This window comes from Oncorhynchus gorbuscha, linkage group LG08, assembly GCF_021184085.1.
Source record: "Oncorhynchus gorbuscha isolate QuinsamMale2020 ecotype Even-year linkage group LG08, OgorEven_v1.0, whole genome shotgun sequence".
In the NCBI taxonomy this organism is placed as follows: domain Eukaryota; kingdom Metazoa; phylum Chordata; class Actinopteri; order Salmoniformes; family Salmonidae; genus Oncorhynchus; species Oncorhynchus gorbuscha.
The window spans coordinates 26635903-26660441 of NC_060180.1; the positions used below are offsets into that span (position 1 = coordinate 26635903).

The 24539-nt window shown below is 42.2% G+C and overlaps 1 protein-coding gene across 2 annotated transcripts; it reads right to left on the minus strand.

The window, feature by feature from the left end:
- Window positions 1-4573: 4573 nt before the first annotated feature.
- Window positions 4574-23843, minus strand: LOC124040814 (opsin-3-like). Of its 2 annotated transcripts, none has more exons than XM_046357918.1 (4): window positions 23427-23843; window positions 18874-19193; window positions 11285-11536; window positions 4574-5866 (listed from the first exon to the last, which is right to left on the minus strand). In XM_046357918.1, the coding sequence occupies exons 1-4, from the start codon at window positions 23743-23745 to the stop codon at window positions 5597-5599; spliced, it is 1161 nt and encodes a 386-aa protein (XP_046213874.1). In that variant the 5' UTR covers window positions 23746-23843; the 3' UTR covers window positions 4574-5596. The 2 variants fall into 2 exon arrangements, with proteins under 2 accessions (XP_046213874.1, XP_046213875.1); XM_046357919.1 differs by lacking the exon at window positions 23427-23843 and adding an exon at window positions 21661-21720.
- Window positions 23844-24539: the final 696 nt, after the last annotated feature.

Here is a 24539-nt window from a genome sequence, read left to right on the forward strand (position 1 = left end):
GTAGGGATGTCCTTGTCTCATCGCGCACCAGTGACTCCTGTGACGGGCCGGGCGCAGTGCGCGCTAACCAAGGTTGCCAGGTGCACAGTGTTTCCTCCAACACATTGGTGCGGCTGGCTTCCGGGTTGGATGCGCGCTGTGTTAAGAAGCAGTGCGGCTTGGTTGGGTTGTGTATCGGAGGACGCATGATCGTACTTTTTGGAGAGATGTCCTCTGGTCTGATGAAACAAAAATAGAATTGTTTGGCCATAATGACCATTGTTATGTTTGGAGGAAAAAGGGGACACTTGCAAGCCAAAGAACACCATCCCAACCGTGAAGCACAGGGATGGCAGCATCATGTTGTCGGGGTGCTTTGGTGCAGGAGGGACTAGTGCACTTTACAAAATAGATGGCATCATGAGGTAGGAAAATGATGTGGGTATATTGAAGCAACATCTCAAGACATCAGTCAGGAAGTTAAAGCTTGGTCGCAAATGGGTCTTCCAAATGGACACTGACCCCAAACACACTTCCACAGTTGTGACAAAATTGCTTAAGGAAAACAAAGTCAAGGTTTTGGAGTGGCCATCACAAAGCTCTGACCTCAATCCTATAGAAAATTTGTGGGCAGAACTAGAAAAAGTGTGTGTGAGCAAGGAGGTCTACAAACCTGACTCAGTTACACCAGCTCTGTCAGGGGGAATGGGTCAAGATGCAGCCAACGTATTGTGGGAAGCTTGTGGAAAGCTACCCAAAACATTTTACCCAAGTTAAACTATGTAAAGGCAATGCTACCAAATACTAATTGAGTGTATGTAAACTTCTGACCTACTGGTAATGTGATGAATGAAATAAAAGCTGAAATAAATCATTCTCTATACTATTATTCTGACATTTCACATTATTAAAATAAAAGTGGTGATCCTAACGGACCTAAAACAGGGAATTTTTACTAGGATTAAATGTCAGGAATTGTGAAAAACTGAGTTTAAATGTATTTGGCTAAGGCGTATGCAAAATTCCGACTTCAACTGTACAGTATATATATATATATATACACACACCACACACACACACATATATATATATATAATTACCGGTCAAAAGTTTTAGAACACCTACTCATTCAAGGGTGATTCTTTTTTATTTTTTATTATTTTCTACATTGTAGTGTCACGCCCTTCAGGTGTCTCCTTTTGCCCCCATTAGTCCCGGGTGTATTTATCCCTGTGTTTCCTGTCTCTCTGTGCCAGTTTGTCTTGTTTTGCCAAGTCAACCAGCGTTTCTCCTAGCTCCTATTTTTCCAGTCTCAGTGTTTTCCTAGCCCTCCTGGTTTTGACCCTTGCCTGCCCTGACGCCGAATCCGCCTGCCTGACCACTCTGCCTGTTCTGACCTCGAGCTTGCCTGTCCCCCCATACTGTTTGGACTGGTTTATGAACTCCCGCCCGTCCCCGACCTTCCTTTTGCCTGACCCTTTTGGTACAATAAATATCGGAGCTCAACCATCTGCCTCATGGGTCTGCATTTGGGTCTCGCCTTGTGCCCTTATAGTACAAACTGACCATGACAGACCCAGCAGACTGGGACCAGCTCCGTCACGCTGTCTCCCTGCAGGGAGCCACCATTGGGAGGCATGAAGAGCTGCTTCGGGACCTTTTGGAAGGGCTTGGTTCCCTGACGGAACGCCACAACCAGGGTTCAAGGTTATAATGGAGCAAATCAGTGAGTTAGCTCATAGGCAGCTCACCACCTCTGAGACCTCTGAACCACCCAGGAACCGCTCAACTCCTAATGGATTTGTTCAACCTACCCCGGCTCCTCCAGAACCCCACTTACCACCTCCGTAGCATTATGCAGATGATCCTGATACCTGCAGGGCATTCCTTTCCCAGTGCTCCCTCATTTTCGAACTCCAGCCCTCTTCGTTCCTGTCAGACCGATCGAATATAGCGTATTTAATCACGCTAATGTCCGGAAGGGTGCTCTCCTGTGCAACGGCTGTGTGGGAGCTGCAATCCGCTGTGTGCCATAGCCTGGAGGGATTAATCCCGGAAGTGAGGAAGGTTTTCGATCCTCTGATGACCAGGAGGGAGGCGGCTCAAACTACTGCAGGTTCATCATAACTCCCGTAGTGTGGCAGACTACGCAGTAGATTTTCGCAGTAGAGTTTTCCAGTTCCTGGATTCCGAAGGCTCTGTTGGACACCTTTCTCCACTGACTGTCGGAGGGGATAAAGGACGAGCTCACAGCTCGAGAAATACCACGGGACATCTATTCCCTCATCGCCCTCATTCTCTCTGTCCCAATGGATGCAAGGGCAATGGACGGCCGCTCTATTGGAAGAGTCACCCATAGCACTTAGCCCATTCAGATACGGGTATCAGGAAACCACAGTGAGACCATACAGTCTTCAGTAAGTCACGAGCTACTTCTCTTCCCCCGCACCATCCTTATGATTGTGCCATTGATCTCCTCCCAGGCACCACACCACCTTGTGGTCGGCTATATTCTCTATCCGGCCGGGAGACCAAGACCATGGAGAAGTACATTGAGAATTCTCTGACTACTAGCGGCATCCATCCATCTGCATCTCCTGCCGGCATGGGGTTTTTCTTCGTGGAGAAGAAGGACAAGACTCTGCGTCCGTGCATTGACTACCGGGGTCTGAATGATATAACGATCAAGAATCGTTATCCCCCCCCTACCACTCCTCTTGGCTTTTAAACCTCTCCAGGGGGCCACCATTTTTTCCAAACTGGATCTTCAGAATGCCTACCACCTGGTTCAGATACGCAAAGGAGATGAGTGAAAGACACCCTTTAACACATTATGAGTACCAGGTCATGCCGTTTGGACTCACCAGCTCTGTTAAACGATGTGCTCCGGGATATGCTAAACCGTTTCGTGTTCGTCTACCTTGACTTCATCCAGTTTTTTTCCCGGTCTGCCCAAGAACAAGTTCTTCATGTCAGACAAGTCCTTCTGCGTCCCCTGGAGAACCAATTGTTCGTGAAATCCGAGAAGTGTAAGTTCCACCGCTCTACAATCTCCTTTCTGGGATATGTCATCGCTGATCCAAATTGATCCTGAAAAGTGAAAGCAGTGGTAGAGTGGCCTCAACCTAAGTCCAGGGTGCGGTTACAACGTTTCCCGTGGTTCTCTAACTTATACTGGCGTTTCATTCGGAGCTACAGTACCCTGACGGCCCCTCTCTCTGCACTCACCTCTCCCAAAGTACTGTTTACATGGTCTCCAGCGGTCGACAGAGCCTTCGTGGACTTGAAGCATCGGTTCACCACAAAACCCATCCTCGTCCATCCAGATCCGTCCCGTCAATTTGTGGTAGAGGTTGATGATTCTGATGTTGGAGTGGGGGCCATCCTGTCCCAGCGATCTGCCCAGGACCAAAAGCTGTCTTCCTGTCCCATCGTCTCAATCCTGCAGAGATGACCTACAATGTAGGCAACCGAGAACTGCTGGCAGTCAAGATGGCGCTGTTTTGGCTACTAGATGGCATCAGTGTATGTGCAACGTTTTAGACTGATCCAATGAACCATTGTATTTATGTTCAGACATATGTATGAAGACTGCCCAAATGTGCCTAATTTGTTTATTAATAACTTTTCATGTTCAAAATTGTGCACACTCCTCAAACAATAGCATGGTATTATTTCACTGTAATAGATACTGTAAATTGGACAGTGCAGTTAGATTAACAAGAATTTAAGCTTTCTGCAAATATCAGATATGTCTCTGCCCTGGGAAACTATCTTGTTACTTACAACCCCATGCTAATCGCATTAGCCTACATTAGCTCAACCGTCCCGTGGAAGGCACACTGATCCTGAATGGTATTATTTCACTGTAATAGCTACTGTAAATTGGACAGTGCAGTTAGATTAACAAGAATTTAAGCTTTCTGCAAATATCAGATATGTCTCTGCCCTGGGAAACTATCTTGTTACTTACAACCTCATGCTAATCGCATTAGCCTACATTAGCTCAACCGTCCCGTGGAAGGCACACTGATCCTGAATAATTAACTGACTTGCTTAGTTAAATAAATAAACATTTGTGGATTCAACCAGTTTTTGCCCAGTGGGTGAGGTCCTGGACACTGACTGTAGGCCTCACGCAGCCTATGATAATTCTAACTAATATTAAATGTTTCCCTCAGTAGAATTATAGACAAAATGTTGATTTTGCCACTGGAACAGCATCTTGAGAAAATGCAAATGCGATTTTACTACAAATTACGTGACAGTGCTCAGTTTTTTGGCGGCATGAATCTTGTGAAAGCGGGAAAAATCCATAAATTAGCCGCGTCATTGTATAAACCGCGAGGTTCAAAGCGTGGGAATAAAGTAGCGGCTTATAGTCCAGCAATTACGGTACTGTAAAGGATGAAAGTATTTCATTTTGAACCACATAAAATATGCATGCAAAATTGGTCAAACTGTCATTTGGAAATGTTGCATGGAAAATCACCCTGGTCCCTTGCGCTATGAGAGAAGCAGAAATGAAAGAGAAACTTTACAGACATCAACTATATTGTTGATGATGCATTGATCGGTTTATGACATTCTGGTGAGCAAGGCTTTATTTAGTATTCTAGACGAGCGTCAAGTAATGACAGAAGACCAACCTACATGTATCTAATTACAGACAAATAGCCTAACAAATGTCGGAAGTTATAAACAATCTTTTACCGCACGTCAAAAAAAAATGTTTCTGTCGTCCCTGGGTAACATGCACAGGTAGCCTACATTAACCTTATGAAGGAATTGTTTGACAATCAGATGAAAACATAATGACTGGTTGTGTTTATGCCACATTAAAAAGGTAGGCTAATACATTTGAAAAGTTAAACAAAATCGGGACTATTAGGCCCATAGAGATCCTATTAAATGAATAGGGATTATAAATGCAATTCTATGAATAGGCCCATAGAGATCCTATTAAATTAATAGGGATTATATATGCAGTTCTATGAATAGGCCCATAAAAAAAAGAATGAAGTGCGTGCACACACACAGGAGGTCCTCGCACCGGGAAGAAAGGAAATCCACTTTCACCCCAGAATATAGGATATATTTCATGTATCTGGACGTGACAAAGGTAGAGAGAGTGTTGTGCAGAATATGCTGCTGCAATATTGTAAGGCTTTTCCCTGTAAGTTCATTAAGCACAATAGTGCTGCCAACCAGGGAAATAGTAATAATCGACATCACTTTCTCCATTAACTCTGCTGGCCTCTGTTATGACACAGGAGGTACTGTTTAAAAACACTATGTCAAAGGCTGTTCAAGACAAGAGAAATAGGTCACAAACTCACAGCTACATCATTCAGTTACAGGGAAGTGATGGTTCCTTCTGATGCACAGTGAAAGAGGGTTGGGAATACGTCTCTACAGTTTATAGTGATGGATCTTGAAAAGGCTAAAAAGAAAAACAATAGTCTTGTGTCAGAAGGGTGATTTGGAACTTCTGGGTTCTGTGTTTCATGAGAGGAAGTTCTGAGGTTTACAGAGGAACGTGTGATATGAAGTGATTAGTCAGTTCCCATGGTGACATGGGTGTAGCATGATGTACTACAGTACCCATAATGCTCTGTCACAGCGGCCGCACCTGGATGCCCTCTGACGACGTACCGCCGCTCTTGGACATGTTGTCCAGGTGGTTCACGTCATTGCTGGCAATGATGAAGACAATGGAGGAGGAGCTGAAGGTCACCCTCTTCTTTGGTCGTTCCCCGCCTCTTCGGTGGGACATGACGATTGGGCGAATAGGCCGCTCGATGCTCCGGGCCAGGGGACGGTCCTTGATGCTGCTCTGAATCCACGAGAGCTGGGAGCACAGCAGCTGCAGCAAGCAGCGCCGGAACTGCCAGAGGGACAGGAGGAGGAGAAGAGAGAGAGAGAGGCACTCAGTCAGGGTCTCAATTTAATGTTGAGACTTAGAGAAAAGTAGAATATACAAGGTGTCATTTCGAAATGTGGTTGTGCACTAGCAGTTTTCCTCGTTACGTCCGTCACTGACAGTCACTCAATTAGCCTATGTTAGCTAAACATTTTTAGATTGCTAGGTACGTTAGTCTTGCGGCTGTACTTATCTGCTCATAATTCCATGGCATTATTTGATATTATTTTATAGTATGAAGAATACAATCGAATAAAGCTGAATAAAATAGTCTAAACGATTTGAGGGAGTGCGCACATGCAGCTATTCTGTGCTGAGCTGTTAACAAAGAAATAGGTACACCTATGTGCTTAATTTAGAGTTATTAATATAACTTTAGTTGCTCTACAAATGTTGGGCTCTATGTTTTAGATCTGTAATACATTGTAAGGCTGCATGATGAGATTCTAATGATGATTTGAAAAACAGTACTTGAATTGCATGAGCTCTGCCTTGTTTTTTGAGCAGGCTGTACACACTCCAATAGTCTCTCATTCACAATTTGACAAGCACTTGATAATGCCTCGAATTTCACGGCAGCATCCCTTTGTGGCCATAATGCACCCTTAAAAAAATCAATGCCTTTTGCGTCCCGGAGTGCTGCTTTGTGCCCTTCACCCTGAGTGTTCTGTGCAATCGGAAGCCCTCTCACTCACATGGCTCTCGGTCACGTGATCGGATCTCTCTCACAGGCTACAAATGAAGACCGACACGTCGGGGACACAACTGCGAGCGTCCTTCTTCATAAGGTTAGGCCCATTTTTTCTCCACTTCCTGTCTGAATAACGTAACCAAGGTAAACTGCCTGTTACTCAGTATATGCATATAATTGGTACCATTGGAAAGAAAACACTTTGAAGTTTCTAGAAATGTTAATATAATGTAGGAGAGTATAACACAATGGATATAGTAGGAGAAAATCCAACCGGATTTTGTTTTTTGAGAGCCTATGCCCTGACATTGGAGAGCACAGGGAAATAATTACATCCAGCTCCCAGTATGCAATTTCAATGGCTTCCACTGAGTGTCAGCACTCAATGTTCAAGATTTCAGGCTTGTTTCTTCTAAAACGAGTAAGAATAATGAGTTCTACTACTTGGAAATTTGTGTACGCGCACATGATGAAGAGGACATGCACCAGCTAATATCGTTTTCCTATTGAACATACTTCTTTCCGTATGAAATATTATACACTGCTCAAAAAAATAAAGGGAACACTAAAATAACACATCCTAGATCTGAATGAAATATTCTTATTAAATACTTTTTTTCTTTACATAGTTGAATGTGCTGACAACAAAATCACACAAAAATTATAATGGAAATCAAATTTATCAACCCATGGAGGTCTGGATTTGGAGACACACTCAAAATGAAAGTGCAAAACCACACTACAGGCTGATCCAACTTTGATGTAAAACAAGTCAAAATTAAGCTCAGTAGTGTGTGTGGCCTCCACGTGCCTGTATGACCTCCCTACAACGCCTGGGCATGCCCCTGATGAGGTAGCGGATGGTCTCCTGAGGGATCTCCTCCCAGACCTGGACTAAAGCATCCGCCAACTCCTGGACAGTCTATGGTGCAACGTGGCGTTGGTGGATGGAGCAAGACATGATGTCCCAGATGTGCTCAATTGGATTCAGGTCCGGGGAACGGGCGGGCCAGTCCATAGCATCAATGCCTTCCTCTTGCAGGAACTGCTGACACACTCCAGCCACATGAGGTCTAGCATTGTCTTGCATTAGGAGGAACCCAGGGCCAACCGCACCAGCATATGGTCTCACAAGGGGTCTGAGGATCTCATCTCGGTACCTAACGGCAGTCAGGCTACCTCTGGCGAGCACATGGAGGGCTGTGCGGGCCCCCAAAGAAATGTCACCCCACAGCATGACTGACCCACCGCCAAACCGGTCATGCTGGAGGATGTTGCAGGCAGCAGAACGTTCTGTCACATGTGCTCAGTGTGAACCTGCTTTCATCTGTGAAGAGCACAGGGCGCCAGTGGCGAATTTGCCAATCTTGGTGTTCTCTGGCAAATGAAAAACATCCTGCACGGTGTTGGGCTGTAAGCACAACCCCCACCTGTGGACGTCGGGCCCTCATACCACCCTCATGGAGTGGTTTGAGCAGACACATGCACATTTGTGGCCTGCTGGAGATCATTTTGCAGGGCTCTGGCAGTGCTCCTCCTGCTTCTCCTTGCACAAAGGCAGAGGTAGCGGTCCTGCTGCTGGGTTGTTGCCCTCCTACGGCCTCCTCCACGTCTCCTGGTGTACTGGCCTGTCTCCTGGTAGCGCCTCCATGCTCTGGGCACTACGGTGACAGACACAGCAAACCTTCTTGCCACAGCTCGCATTGATGTGCCATCCTGGATGAGCTGCACTTCCTGAGCCACTTGTGTGGGTTGTAGACTCCGTCTCATGCTACCACTAGAGTGAAAGCACCGCCAGCATTCAAAAGTGACCAAAACATCAGCCAGGAAGCATAGGAACTGAGATGTGGTCTGTGGTCACCACCTGCAGAACCACTGCTTTATTGGGGGTGTCTTGCTAATTGCCTATAATTTCCACCTGTTGTCTATTCCATTTGCACAACAGCATGTGAAATTTGTCAGTGTTGCTTCCTAAGTGGACAGTTTGATTTCAGAGAAGTGTGATTGACTTGGAGTTACATTGTGTTGTTTAAGTGTTCCCTTTATTTTTTTGAGCAGTGTAGTCTAATTACATATTAGGGTATCTGAGGATTCAATAGAAATGTATTTCGTCTTGTTGAAACGAAGTTCAGGGGTAGGTTTTTGGATCTATCTTGGCATGTTGAACGAGTGGATTACTCAAATCGATGGCGCCAACCAAACAGACTTTTTGGGATATAAAGAAGGATTTTATCTAACAAAACAACACTACATGTTATAGCTGGGACCCTTTGAATGACAAATCAGAGGAAGATTTTCAAAAAGTGAATATTTAATCGCTATTTGTGAAGTTATGAAATCTGTGCCGGTGGGAAAATTTTTTGATGTGTGGCGCTGTCCTCAAACTTCCGCATGGCATGCTATCGCTGTAAAGCCTACTGTAAATCGGACAGTATAGTTAGATTAACAATAATTTAAGCATTCCACCGATATAAGACACTTGTATGTACATAAAAGTTTAATATCCATCATTTTGCTGATTATTTATTTGAATTGCGCACCGTCCAGTTTCACCGGAAGTTTCCCACTAGCGGGACGCCTAGCCAAAAGAGGATATATCCAATTTCAAGGTGCATATTGGAAGAACTGTCCACATTTACTTTTTGGTCAGCCAACAGGATGAGTAGGCCTAACAAACAGCAAAAGCACTAGCCTATGTCAATCTACAATCCCCCATAGAGCAAAAGTCGACCTATTCCATTCTGTACAATAAATAAATATTCCAAACATAGTCTGGGACAGATGTGGGATGCAATAGATCAAATGAATACAACCACTAGCATCCCAAAAACCTTTTTATGTAATGTGGCTGATGCAACAGATCAGAACGTTTATCTTAAAATGTTGATACGATTTCTTCACATTATAAGTGCAGCAATGCGCTCATGGTAGTAGGCTATTAGCGGAAAACACCATGATCAAAAGTGACCACAAATGCAATTATGCATGTAATGCTTTAATTATAAAGCTGCATTTTTATGGTGAAAATTATCTTCCAAAGTTGAAACTCACGCACGTTAGGCTCTACACCCTTAGTAAAGCAGATTAATGTTCTTAATTTTATGAAGTTATTTGGCCACTTACGTTGTGATAAACATTATTAAAACATATAGGCCTATAGGCTAGGTGTGCGACTATGATTCGAACAAGTCTCAAAGAAAAGGCATTGTTTCTTACGCTGGGCATCAATCACAAGTGATAATATACAGTGGGGCAAAAAAGTATTTAGTCAGCCACCAATTGTGCAAGTTCTTCCACTTAAGAAGATGAGAGAGGCCTGTAATATTTTATCATAGGTACACTTCAACTATGACAGACAAAATTAGAAACAAAAATCCAGAAAATCACATTGTAGGATTTTTTATGAATTTATTTGCAAATTATGGTGGAAAATAAGTATTTGGTCAATAACAAAAGTGGATTTTTTCTATTTTTCTGTCATAGTTGAAGTGTACCTATGATGAAAATTACAGGCCTCTCATCTTTTTAAGTGGGAGAACTTGCACAATTGCTGGCTGACTAAATGATTTATTGCCCCACTGTATAAGTCACCCATCAGACTATTCTTGATTTAATCTTGTCTTTACATTTACTAAATAATATATGTCTGAAATTTGCTTTGATTTAGAATGGACCATTATCATGCACCTGTATCGAAAAAATACATGGAGGACGCTTATCCCCGTGGTTTATTTTCATGCCAGTCAGGTAGGCTATTCTCCTGTTGTAAATATAAACAATGTGCTTAATATTAGGAAAGTTGAGAAATAAATATAGTAGGCATAGCCTATAGAAAGCTAATAGAATCCTCCTCTTTTTATTAGCGGCCATCACTCTTTTTATTAGTGGCCATCATGAGAGCTCATGGGCTCTCATGAAGCATTTGATTAGATTTTCAAATACATTTGCATTGATGTCAGAGTGATTAGATGGACAATAGAGTGCTGAGTACAAGGCAGTTAACAGGTTTGGTAGGCTACTAATGTCCAACAGCATCATCAGAGCTTGGAGAAGCCTAATTACCCTGACTAAACAGTCATGTGGAATTTGAACTGCCTTCATGACTCGTGACCGCCGGTGTGGTGGTAATATGGTCACAGCAACAGCCTTAGTCTAGCCAACTATCTAAACATTGAATGCCGAATTACTGACTGGCACGCAGGGTTGATTTTGTTAGTCACTCTCACCCAGATATCATATGAACATAGCATAAATCATGGCATGATTTATTAAAACTGCAAAGTTCTCTCTTACCCAAGGCAAAATGTATAGAATTGCAGGAAATTTGCTTTAAATCAGCTAAATGTTATCTCTGCCCATGTCAAAATGAGTAGAATTGCATGAAATGTGTTTTAAAACTGCAATGTCTCTCCACCCCATGGCATAATGTGTTTTATTTGTTTTAATTGGCTTTAAAACTGAAACCATTTCTGTACGTCTCATGGCAAAATGTGTAGAATTGCAGGAAAATTACTTTAAAACTGTAACATATCTCTCCACTGTCAAGAGGGGGGCAGCATAAATGTTTTGCCCACTAGGTGGGGGCGCGCCTAACCAAATCAATGAGGTCTGTGATTTTCCTTTAAATTTGGAAAAGGGCTCGTTTCAAAGCATTTCCTCTATCAGCGTAGGTGTGTCAGGGGTCCCCTCACCTTTCTGCTCATGAACATGTAGATGAGAGGGTTATAGGCCGTGCTGGACTTGGCGAAGAAGGAGGGGATGATAGCGATGGCGGGGGTGACCATGCTCTTCCTGCCAAAGGCCTCCATCATGGACACCACGGCGTAGGGTGTCCAGCACACCAGGAAACAGGAGATCATCAGCAAGAACATGACAGCCACCTTCTTCTCATAGCGCAGGATCTTAATGATCTGCACTGTCTGAAGGTCCTGGATGGAGCGGAGCTGTTAGGGAATGACAATGGGAAAGAATCTCATCACTTACCAACATGGTCTCTTTAGAATATGTCAACAAATTGGGACATCCTGTATAACCATTGCAGTTATATGTCCCTTCCACTGACCTATTAGTTATAAACAGAGTATACAAAACATTAAGAACACCTGCTCTTTCCATGACATAGACCAGTGAACAACAACCAGTGGTTAAGATCACTTTCACAGTCAAAAAGCAAGCCGAGATCTACCGCTCAGATTTTATTATGTAGGCCAGTTGAGAACAAGTTCTCATTTACAACTGCTGTCACGGTCGTGATAGTGGATGGACCAAGCCGCAGCGTGTGTTGAGTTCCACATCTTTATTTGCAGTGTCGCTTTAATTTTTTTATTTTTTATAAACCAACAACAAAAAGTTGACAACAGTGGTGCACCATGCACATACTCAAAACAATATCCCACAATGCAGGTGGGAACAGGGACACCTTAAGTATGATCCCTAATTAGAGACAACGATAATCAGCTGCCTCTAATTGGGAACCACACCAAAACACCCACATAGAAATAAAACGACTAGAACACCCCCGAGTCACGCCCTGACCTAAAATCCCATAGAAAACCCCTAGGGCTCTCTATGGTCAGGGCGTGACAAATGCGACCTGGCCAAGATAAAGCAAAGCAGTGAGAGACAAACAACAACACAGAGTTACACATGGAATAAACAAACATACAGACAATAACACATTAGGAAAAAATCTATATATAGTGTGCGAATGAGGTAAGATTAGGGGCATGACTTAAAACATGACATAAACATTGTAACATGAACCTAATAAAAACAGCTCTGTGGGAATGATGTACCACCCTGTATCCCACTGCTGACTTGCCTCTGAAGCTAAGCAGGGTTGGTCCTGGATGGGAGACCAGATGCTGCTGGAAGTGGTGTTGGAGGGCCAGTATGAGGCACTCTATCATCAGGTCTAAAAAAAATATCCCAATCCCTCAAGGCAGTGATTGGGGACATTGCCCTGTGTATGTTGCTGTCTTTTGGATTGGATGTTAAATGGGTGACCAGGCTCTCTGTGGTCACTAAAGATCCCATGGCACTTATTGTAAGAGTAGGGGTGTAAACCCCGGTGTCCTGGCTAAATTCCCAATCTGGCCCTCATACCATCATGGCCACCTAATCATACCCAGGTTCCAATTGGATCATTCATCCCCCTTCCTCTCCCCTGTAACTATTCCCCAGGTTGTTGCTGAGAATGTGTTCTCAGTCAACTTACCAGGTAAAATAAGGGTAAAAAGGTGTTTGGGTAGTAGGCCATTATCACAGCATATTGGCTATATCCCTCTCCTGCCAATATTGTTATTCTCAGACCATACTATATTTAAAAACTTGAGCTTTGATAACAAAATAAATCCATTGGTGTAGCAATTGTGAAGCACTGCGGACCATAAATTGAAATAATTAAAATGTTATTTTTACTGGACTGATGGTATCTGCATCTGATGGTCATGGTGCTTTCAAGACAACTGGGAAATCCGAAAAGAACCGAAGTTAAATCATGACGTCAGTGATCTTGAGGTCGGAAAGTCTAGAAAGATGCTCGAGTTTCCAACTTGGAATTCTGAGTTGGATAAACGTTCAAAACAACAACAAAAAAATGACAAGTTCCCAGTTGTCTTGAAAGCACTTAAAGCGGAAGCTGGAGATTTTCGAGTTCCCAGTTATTTTGAAAAGGCATTAGTCTCAGCGGAGGAAGAGAGCAACAGAGGGTCCGCCTCTCACGGTCCCTGCTCTCCCCTTCCTTTCTACCAGTGAGACTGGCCAGAGAGAGGGGACACCGTCTTGCACCTGATGGTGAAACTCGAGTCGCACCATATCTGCCTCGGTCTTGCTCAAATTCATGTTGTTCCTATGACCAGAGAATGTGCAATATTCCTTGATATTAAAGTAGACAAGACGAGCTGTTAATAATAATAAGGACGCAGGCCTATCGATACACCTGGCTCCTCATTCATTGCAGCTGCAGCACAAGTGGAAGTAAGGAAAAGCATGTTTTATGTTATGTAATAGTGTTGAATAAGAACAGTGTTGACAGTGCTGAATAAAAACTTAAACATGAACTCACTCATAAAAACAGCAGCTCTTTGCTGTAATTCTTTGACAGTTTCTCTGTGGTCATGGGTTTAAAAGTTATTGAATCTTATGTAGCATAGTGTCAAACGGTGCTGTGGCAGGGGTCGTGGAAGCTCTGTACTAATGGTGATTTGACAGAGCAGAGCAGACAGGGAGAGCAGAGATTACTGAGTCACCATTAACAGTCTGAATGGCTGTTAGTTGGGGCGGCAGGGTAGCCGAGTGGTTAGAGCGTTGCAAGTTCAAACCTCCAAGCTGACAAGGTACACGTGTCGTTCTGCCCCTGAACAGGCAGTTAACCCACTGTTCCTAGGCCGTCATTGAAAACAAGAATTCGTTCTTAGAGCGTTGCAAGTTCAAACCTCCAAGCTGACAAGATACACGTGTCGTTCTGCCCCTGAACAGGCAGTTAACCCACTGTTCCTAGGCCGTCATTGAAAATAAGAATTTGTTCTTAACTGACTTGCCTAGTTAAATAAAGGTTAAAAAAAATGTCTAAGAATGTCTATAGAATGTTGTAATATACTATAGAACACTAAAGTAAATACACCAAGTATTAGCCGCAGAAAAAGCACTGTAGTAAATATTACAGGTATGTCTGCAAAAACACTAGTCTGCAAAAACACTACACTTATTTAACTACAGTATTTCATTTGCATATACCCTGCCCATTCCCCTCTCCCATGTCGCAATTCGTGCCACCGATAAGACCATATATTGTGCTCCCTACAGAGACCTGTGCGTAATCCTTTCTGCCCGCTCCTGTCGGCAATGGAAACACAAACACAAACAACATCTTCAACCACCTACCCGCAATCACAAGGCACCGTGCCCTCCCAGTATCCTGAAGAGCAAGTTTCCATCCCCTATTTTGTTTTATTTCTAATTAAATCCCTAAGATTTCATGTGGAGGCTACTTCCTCATTTTGACATTGTTTGGTCGAGTTTGCTTTGTTTGTCACGCGTCCTTGTTGATTGTAAGAATCAACCTACCTTTAATCTATGCCTTTTATTTAAATGAATCATGCAGATGTATATTTTGATTTAGGCTGTCATTGTTTATATTTTCCGGTCAGCTTTTTAGTTTGCCAATTGCTTTGAATTTGATGTAGGTATTGGAAGTCAGCCTTGTTGTTACTTGATAGCTTTTATTTTTGTCTTTGTTGTGTATACTGTATTGTCTTACCCGTATGTAGGCCTAGGCACACACAAAAAACGTTTAATCTGAACTGAATATCTGAGTCTCAGGTGGGCATAACAGAACATTGACCTTTGGTTATGCATCAGCATGGGCATAGAGAATCTGTGCAGTAATAGACAGACCAGACAGGGAGAGCAGAGATTCCTGAGTCACCACTAATGATCTGAATGGCAATGGTCAGAAAATGTCTAAACGGATTGAAACTGCTCTATCGAAAAAAGTATTTGGTCTTGGTAGACCAATTAAATGAGTCAGTCAGTCAGTCACTCCTTACTACCCAATATAATTGTTAATCAATTATGGACCACGAACTGACTTGGCCCCACTTCCTGACATTGATAGTCATGGAAACTTTGATTGGGGCATAATTTATGAAGAGTTCTCACATAAGTCTTTTAAAGCTCGCCAAAGTTTTTCTCTTGAGAAGGATACAATACTCCAGAGAGTGCAAATTTAGAAACCTCTCTTTGATGGTCTTACGAAGCCCAGTGGTAATCAGCCTTCTCTAAGACTGCAGTTCACTGAGGTTTCCCTATAATGTTGAGTCAGAGGTTTCTCAAGGGTTCTCAGAGCACCCTCAACAAACATGGGCAGGGGAAGGGCAGATCTTCAGTGGTTGAGGGAAGCTTTGATGTCTTGGAGACCTGGGGCTGTTTATTTGTTTTATTTCACCTTTATTTAACCAGGTTGGCTAGTTGAGAACAAGTTCTCATTTACAACTGCGACCTGGGCCAAGATAAAGCAAAGCAGTGCGACACAAACATGGAAAAAAACAAGTGTACATTCAATAACGCAATAGAAAAAAAGAACATCTAGATACAGTGTGTGCAAATGGCATGGGGAGGTAAGGCAATAAATAGCCCATAGTAGCGAAGAAAATACAATTGATCAAATTAACACTGTAGTGATAAATGAGCAGATGATGATGTGCAAGTAGAGATACTGGTGTGCAAAAGAGCATAAAAGTAAATAAAAGCAATATTGGGATGTGGTAGGTAGATTGGGTGGGCTATTTACAGATGGACTACGTACAGCTGCAGTGATCGGTGCTGTGCAGAAAGTAATGGCTTACTTCCTTAAATGTTGTAAATACTTAAATAAGCAAAGACAGGCACAGTGGAGGCAGCGGTGCCAAGCCGTTGCACAGATACCGCTAAACATCCGGGTGAATTGACTACACCCACATTCATTTATTTGACTTTAGAGTAAACTGCAGAACACTATACTCCACACTGTAATATCCCTCTATCATGTGTAGTACTAACTATAGAATGTTGTAATATACTGTAGAATACTGTTCTATATTAAATACCAGAGTATTATCTGCAAAAAAAGCACTGTAGTAAATACTACAGTAATGTCTACAAAAACACTACAGTCTGCAAAACACTACACTTTTTTTAAGTACAGTATTTAATTTGCATATACCCTGCCCATTCCCCTCCCCCGTGTGGCATTTTGTGCCACCCATGAGTGAGAAATATGCATTCCAAGTACAGACCATATATTGTGCTCCCTACAGGGTTGAGAACTGTGTGTAATCCTCTCTGCCTACTCCTGAAGATGGAAACACGATCAACATCCTCAGCCAACTACCCACAATCACAAAGCACCACAGTCTCCAAGTGACCTGAAGAGCAAGTTTCCATCCCCTCTTTTTTTTCTTTTTTTTTTCTAAAAGATATATTAAATCCCACTCCCAACTCAAACCCTTATCCTAAACCGAGTCCGTATCTGATTCCCAACCCTACCCCCTAAACCTTACCCTATACCGGGTTCTTATCCCCTACCCACCATCCCCCCTCCTCTTTATATTTGTCTTCTTTATTTTTCTTCTTTACATTTCATTATCCAAGGAAGCTTGTTTTCATTAAAATCAAGTAGCAGAAGACAAAAAGATAACTCCAACATCCCTCCCCCATCCCTCCCCCTTACCAACTGGATAGACACACTGAGAAGAGCGGTAGAAAAGGGCAGGAAGCCCTGAGGTCTCCCTACAAGTCTACAAGTCTCTTTACTTACTTTACTACAGGTTATAGAAAAGAGCAGAAGCCCTGAGCTCTCCCTACAAGTCTACAAGTCTCTTTACTTACTTTACTACAATTTATAGAAAAGAGCAGAAGCCCTGAGCTCTCCCTACAAGTCTACAAGTCTCTTTACTTACTTTACTACAGGTTATAGAAAAGAGCAGAAGCCCTGAGCTCTCCGTTCAGACCTCAGTCTTACCTACAGGTTATGGACAAATGTGCTCTTTTAGTATTTCTCCAGTAGCCTCCAGTTCTATGTCAAAGATAATAAAACAAAAACAATTGAATAAATACTACAGTAATGTCACAAAAACAATACAAAAATACTACATTATACTACAGTCCACAAAAAAACGACAGAAAATACTACAGTATACGACAATCTGCAAAAACACTACATGAATTACTACAGTATATACTATAGTTATGTTACTACAGTATTTATACTACAGTTAACTGTAAATACTACAGTATACTACAGTAAATACTACAGTATACTACAGTAAATACTATAGTAAATACTAGTGTTTTTGCTGACTTTAGTCCGCAAAAACACTACAGGGAATAGTAGAGTAAAGTCTGTAAAAACACAACAGTGTATACTATAGTATTTTATCAGATTAGTTTATGCACACACAAGCAGGCACGCACGCAAACGCACACACACACACACACACACACACACACACACACACACACACACACACACACACACACACACACACACACACACACACACACACACACACACACACACACACACACACACACACACACACACACACACACACACACACACACACAAGCATGTGCGCAAAAACGCACACAGCCCCCCACACCATACTGTACTCTCCATAGTAACCGTGCGGTCCACTGCTGAGTGAACCCACTTTAACCCCTATAATCCTCATAGGTAACCCTCTATGCAGGGTGGTAAAGTGGTACATCAGCATGATTTTAAGCACTTATGAGTGCGGAAGGAGGAAGGAAGAATGGAGGAAATTTAGATACATTTAGAAAGATAAGTGAAAGATAAAAGGAAAAAGATCAAGTGGTGGTCATTCCGTGTGATAATGGAACAAAATTGTCCATGAAAGTTTGTACTTCGCAGAGAAAATGCAGATGGGCATTTATTGTCATGAATCTTGCCCTGGAGGCAGCACTGCCACAAAGTAATAGCTGGCACTGCCACAAAGTAATAACATCTGATTTTAAACCTAACTCTAACCTTAACCTTAACCCTAACCTTAACCACACTGCTATCTCTACTGCCTAAATCTAAACTTATATTAAGACCAAAAATGTCATTTTTGTTTTCATTATTTTTTTTACGATATAGCAAATTTTGACTTTGCAGTTGGCCCATCTAGCGGAAATCACTAAGTTCTGCCTCCGGGGCAAGAGTCATGACAATAATTATCAACCTGCATAGAAAATGTCCTTAGGAGGAAAGGTTTTTCTTTATCCTGTATTAGGCATTTGCGTCTATGATTAGTTTGGTTCAGTTCAGTTCACTTTATCAGCCTTACTCTGGACTTGGTCTGATTTTTTTCAATTTTATTTATTTATTTACTCTTGAACTCTTTAAAGGCCCTGTGCAGTCAAAAACGTGATTGCCTGTGTTTTATATATATTTCCACACTATGAGGTTAATAATACTGTGAAATTGTGGAAATTATGATAATGCCCTTTTAGCATAAGTTTGAAAAGACCGCCTACAATTTCAGCCTGTTTTAGTGGGATGGAGTTTTGGCCTACCTTGTGACATCACCAGGTGGTAAGTTAGTTAATAGACCAACCAAACGATCACAAGGTACATAATTGTTACCCAGAAATAATTTTATATTGAGATAAAAATGGCTGCATTGGACCTTTACGTTAAAAGACGCTCGACATAAAACCACACTGACGTAAACATGAAGCAACAGAAGAAAATCTGAGGGAGAGACGAGCGAGACTGTCTCGCCCTTCTTCTTACCATTCGCACCGTGTAGAGAATGTTCATATAGCAGTAAATCATAATGCCCACAGGGACAAAGAAGCAGGCCAGGAGAAAGAGGAGAATGAAGGAGGCATCGATAGGGTCCTTGGATGTCCAGTCCAGGGAGCAGCCTAACTGGTGGATTTCCAGGGTGTAACGATTCCAACCCAGGAGAGGGGCCCCTGTCCAGGCCAGGGAGTAGAGCCAGATGTGGGTGATGCACCTCCAGGCCCAGGGGAAGTCCACCACCTGAGCATAGACCACCCGGATGTAGCGCTCGTAGGCCAGAGCTGAGAGACTCATGATGGACACGATGCCTGGAAGGGAGGGAGATGGGTGATGATGCTGAGTAATGACTACCGAATCTGGGTTATGCAATATCTATATGTAGGCCCTGATTAGTACAGCAATTGGTTATTACACTGTTATTACAGTTATTACTCAGTCCTCATCAATATCTTCCCAACATATAATAGATCATCTTAAATATCCTCTTAGCAATCAATCATGATAATAGAGAGGTGTCCTGTGGTTTGTGCATTTGATTCTGTCAACACACACGACCACATCATTTTTGATCAAATCACACATTCTACCTTCAACAATTTCCATAAAACACATTTGGTCACATTCAATTTCTCCGTTGCACAGCAATGACTTTTGCCAGACATTTGGCCCAATCAACACCAAGTGTTGCAGCACAGACGTGTTGCAATATAAAGGGGAGCTGTTCAAGCACAGAGTGTCACCGCACACTATAACACAACCAATACATAACATGTCTGTACAGATCGAACTGACAGGACCACACTGCACGAGTACAATGGGTGTAACAGGTGCCGGATGTCCTGAGCTCGTCATCCAAATGTAGACTGTTGAAGAATGTGAGAGTTGTTTCACATGCTGTAAGTAGATTAACGTGGTATCAATACTCTGTGCCATTCATCTCTTTCTGAGGGGCTTTTTGTAGTGCGTCTGTGTGCTAATCATCATTCATTGTTATATTTAACCAGCATCTTCTTCGGTGTCTCTTCAAACTTGTACTATAGTGAGCTGCAATGCGGCCATCGAAGTCAAATTACCACCCCCATCCATCCTACGAGAGTGACCCGTTTATTTTTGGAGGCAACAAATAACACGATAAACATTTTTTTTTTAAAATAGTTTACAATTTATGAAGACATTGGACAGCTGAGAAAAGTCCCCCATATAATTATATTGGACAATATTGCACTTAGCCTACAGTAGGTTACATGTGCCTGAGAGAGAGAGAGATACTGGGAAAGAGAGAGGGAGAGAGCGCAGAGGCCGTGAAGGTTGCACTAACCACCTCATTAGCAGACCTCTTCATTAATAAGTGATGATTCCTATAATAAATAGGGAAGAGACAGTTATGTGATTGCACAATTATTTATCTCGCTTGCCCTAAGCCCTCAACGACGATAATTATACAGCTGAAATGGGTCAGAAAAAAGAACCTGAACTGTATGGGTAGCCATTTAAACATCTATTTATTGCATATTTTATATCAAAAATATTTTTTTTATTTTTTATATCAACCTGTTTATTATTGATATCAATAATCCTCCATAGGATACAACGGAGAAACAACTCAAAAGTAGGAAAGCGTTCTTAATGTTTCGCACACTCAGCGTAATAAGATCAGTAATGTGGTGGCAACATCATGTTATGGGTGTGCTTGTTACCACCAGGGCCTAAAGGATCAAAAGAAATACGAAAGGAGCAAATGACAGGCAACATTTTTTGGGAAAACCTGCCATAGTCTTCTGAAAACCTAACCCTGCGATAGCCTTTTATTCTGCAGAACAATTACACACCAGAGTGGCTTTCCAAGAGGTGTTGAGCATTCAAATTGACTTGAATCATTTTGACAAAACACATGGATATGTTGCCGCCAAACCCAAATTCGTCCATCGGACTGCCAGATGGTGAGGCGTGATTTATCAGTCCAGAAAACATTTCATGAAGCTCCCGACTAACAGTTATTCTGCTGATGTTGCTTTCAGAGGCAGTTTGGAACTCGGTAGTGAGTGTTAAAACTGAGGACAGACCATTTTTATGTGCAGCACCCGGTGGTCCGGTTCGGTGAGCTTGTGTGGCCTACCACTGTGCGGGTGAACCGTTGTTGCTCCTAAACATTTCCACTTCACAATAACAGCAGTTACAGTTACTGCCAATTTTGTCTATGTGGATTACATGGCTGTGTGCTCGATTTTATACACCTATCAGCAACGGGTGTGGCTGAAATTGCAGAATCCACTCATTTCAAGGGGTGTCCACATACTTTTGTATATATAGTGTATTTAACATGCACTAAAGGCACAATCAGCAATTTAAATCAACTCCTGGAATTGATACAAACATTCTTGAACCTACTGTACTTCTGTCATAGTCTACCCATGAAACGGATATACAGTTGAAGTCGGAAGTTTACATATGGTTAGGTTGGAGTCATTAAAACTCGTTTTTCAACTATTCCACACATTTCTTGTTAACAAACTATAGTTTTGGCAAGGACATCTACTTTGTGCATGACACAAGTCATTTTTCCAACAATTGTTAACAGACAGATTATTTCACTGTATCACAATTCCAGTGGGTCAGAAGTGGGTCAGAAGTTTACCTACACTAAGTTGACTGTGCTTTTAAACAGCTTGGAAAATTACAGAAAATTATGTCATGGCTTTAGAAGTTTCTAAATAGTCTATTTGGCATCATTTGAGTCAATTGGAGGTGTACCTATGGATGTATTTCAAGGCCTACCTTCAAACTCTGTGGCTCTTTGCTTGACATCATGGGAAAATCAAACGAAATCAACCAAGACCTCAGAAAATAAATTGTAGACCTCCACATGTCTGGTTCATCTTTGGGAGCAATTTCCAAACGCCTGAAGGTACCACGTTCGTCTATACAAACAATAATATGGAAGTATAAACACCATGGGACCACGCAGCCGTCATACCGCTCAGGAAGGAGACGAGTTCTGTCTCCTAGAGATGAACGTACTTTGGTGCGAAAAGTGCGAATCAAACACAGAACAACAGCAAAGGACCTTGTGAAGATGCTGGAGGAAACAGTTACAAAAGTATCTATATCCACAGTAAAACGAGTCATATAGCGTCATAACCCGAAAGGCCGCTCAGCAAGGAAGGAAGAAGCCACTGCTCAAAAACCGCCATAAAAAAAAGCCAGACTACAGTTTGCAACAGCGCATGGGGACAAAGATTGTACTTTTTGGAGAAATGTCCTCTGGTCTGATGAAACAAAATAGAACTGTTTGGCCATAAGGACCATCGTTATGTTTGGAGGAAAAAGGGGGAGGCTTGCAAGCCGAAAAACATCATCCCATCCGTGACGCACGGGGGTGGCAGCATCATGTTACCGGGGCGCTTTGCTGCAGGACGAACTAGTACACTTCACAAAATAGATGGCTTCATGAGGTAGGAAAATTACGTGGATATAATGAAGCAACATCTCAAGACATCTGTCAGGAAGTTAAAGCTTGGTTGCAAATAGGTCTTTCAAATGGACAATGACCCCAAGAATACTACTTTTTTAAGTTGTGGCAAAATGGCTTAAGGACAACAAAGGCAAGGTATTGGAGTGGCCATCACAAAGCCCTGACCTCAAGCCTATAGAAAATTTGTGGGCAGAACTGAAAAAGTGTGTATGAGCAAGGAGGCCTACAAACCTGACTCAGTTACACCAGCTCTGTCAGGAGGAATGGGTCAAAATTCACCCAATTTATTGTGGGAAGCTTGTGGAACGCTACCCAAAACGTTTGCCCCAAGTAAGAAAATGTAAAGGCAATGCTACCAAATACTAATTGAGTGTATGTAAACTTCTGACCCACTGGGAATGCACTGAAATAAATACAAACTGAAATAAATCATTCTCTATTATTATTCTGACATTTCACATTCTTAAAATAAAGTGGTGATCCTAACTGACCTAAAACAGTGAATTTGTACTCGGATTAAATGTCAGGAATTGCGAGTTTAAATGTATTTGGCTAAAGTGTATGTAAACTTCCGACTTCAACTGTATGTACAATTATTACAGTGTAGAAAACTGGCCACTTGTCAAAATCATCCATATTTTCCAGTGTAAAAGGGGAGGCAGACATAGATCGGGATAGAATTACACGGGTATTTCCCGAGGTGTCCTTGACACGAACCAGTTTGATCCCCAGAGCGGCAATGGCATTCATAAACATCCACAACCATAGAAATACTGGTTTCATAAATAGGGAGAGTGGGCTAAACAGTTCTTCCTTATAATAAGATGGGTAGTAAATGTCCCGTGCAACATATATATAAGGATCACAGAGTTCTGAAAATGTAATACACCAAAAGACTAATCTGAAATACACAAACATGGAAATACAAATTAAATTAAATGGCTGCCACAAAAAAAAATATATATATTGGATTCGGCCTATTTAAATAAGTTAAATCTTTAAAATTGCATTTTAGATTAATATGTGAATCTAGGTGAGACAACCAAAGCACAGACGCTCAGATACTGACCAAATAAACTGTTGCTGAATCCGTCCCAGACGCATGTTGCCGAGTTCCAGTCCCATCCGCCTTTGATGCACGAAACAAATGTAAAGTTAATTCCAAGGACAGACACCAACAAGTCACTTATACTTATGTTTACTATTAACAAATTTGTGGGCGTCCGGAGTCTCTTGAATCTGTAGTACAGCATGATGACAATAATATTGTTGCAAAATCCGAAGACTCCAATTGTTCCGATAGCAAAGGCAAGGAGTTTGTAAGTACCAAACGCAAATATATATTCTTCTGTATTCTTTCCAGTTCTAGTGAAATTCGCAGGATTCATTGCTTGAATAACATTGTGCTGCGCTCGTTCACCTGTCTAGTGTGGTGAGGAGGGAAGATCTGCGCCGCAGTTAGATTACTGACGCGGATCTAAACGAGTTAAACCTGCGACATCTCTTTGGAGAAATTAGGGCTATTCTCCTGAGGATGGTTGGCTATTTCAAATGTATTTCTCGCGCAGTTAGATCTCTCGCAGTCGTCATCCATCACGTTAATTAGTTGACAGCCACTGTAGACCTACTGTACTCTCTGACTGGTAAAGTTGGCTTACCCGTAATGACGCACACCGTACACACAGTGCATGCGACTACTGTGTGTTGCCACATTGTTTCATAAAACTTTGCCTTTTCGTTTCACAAACATGTTGATAAGTGCATGAGGTTTGCTTGAATAGCCTAGAGCTCCCTGATGGGAATTTCAGAAATGAAATTTAGCTTCATCATAACAGCAAACCACAAGATGCACATTCATTCTCTTCAGTCAAGGGAAATTGAAGGGCTGTAGAAATGCCACGGCCAGCGGATGTCCTACTGAATGCAAGTTCAGGAGGTTATCAATAATAATATTTTTTTTCAGATCTCTTGGATGGAAGCCAGTCCATTCATATTATTAGGCTAGAAGCTTGAAGGTGGCTTGCTTTTCAGTCTTGCTGTGCTTTCAGACAAGTCAAAGAATTTCCTCTCACCCTTGGCGACCTGGCCAAGATAAAGCAAAGCAGTTCGACAAAAACACAGCTTCTTCTTTAAAAGAAAAACTAGGCGTTCTAAAGATTGTTATGGTACCTGCTTTTAGGTA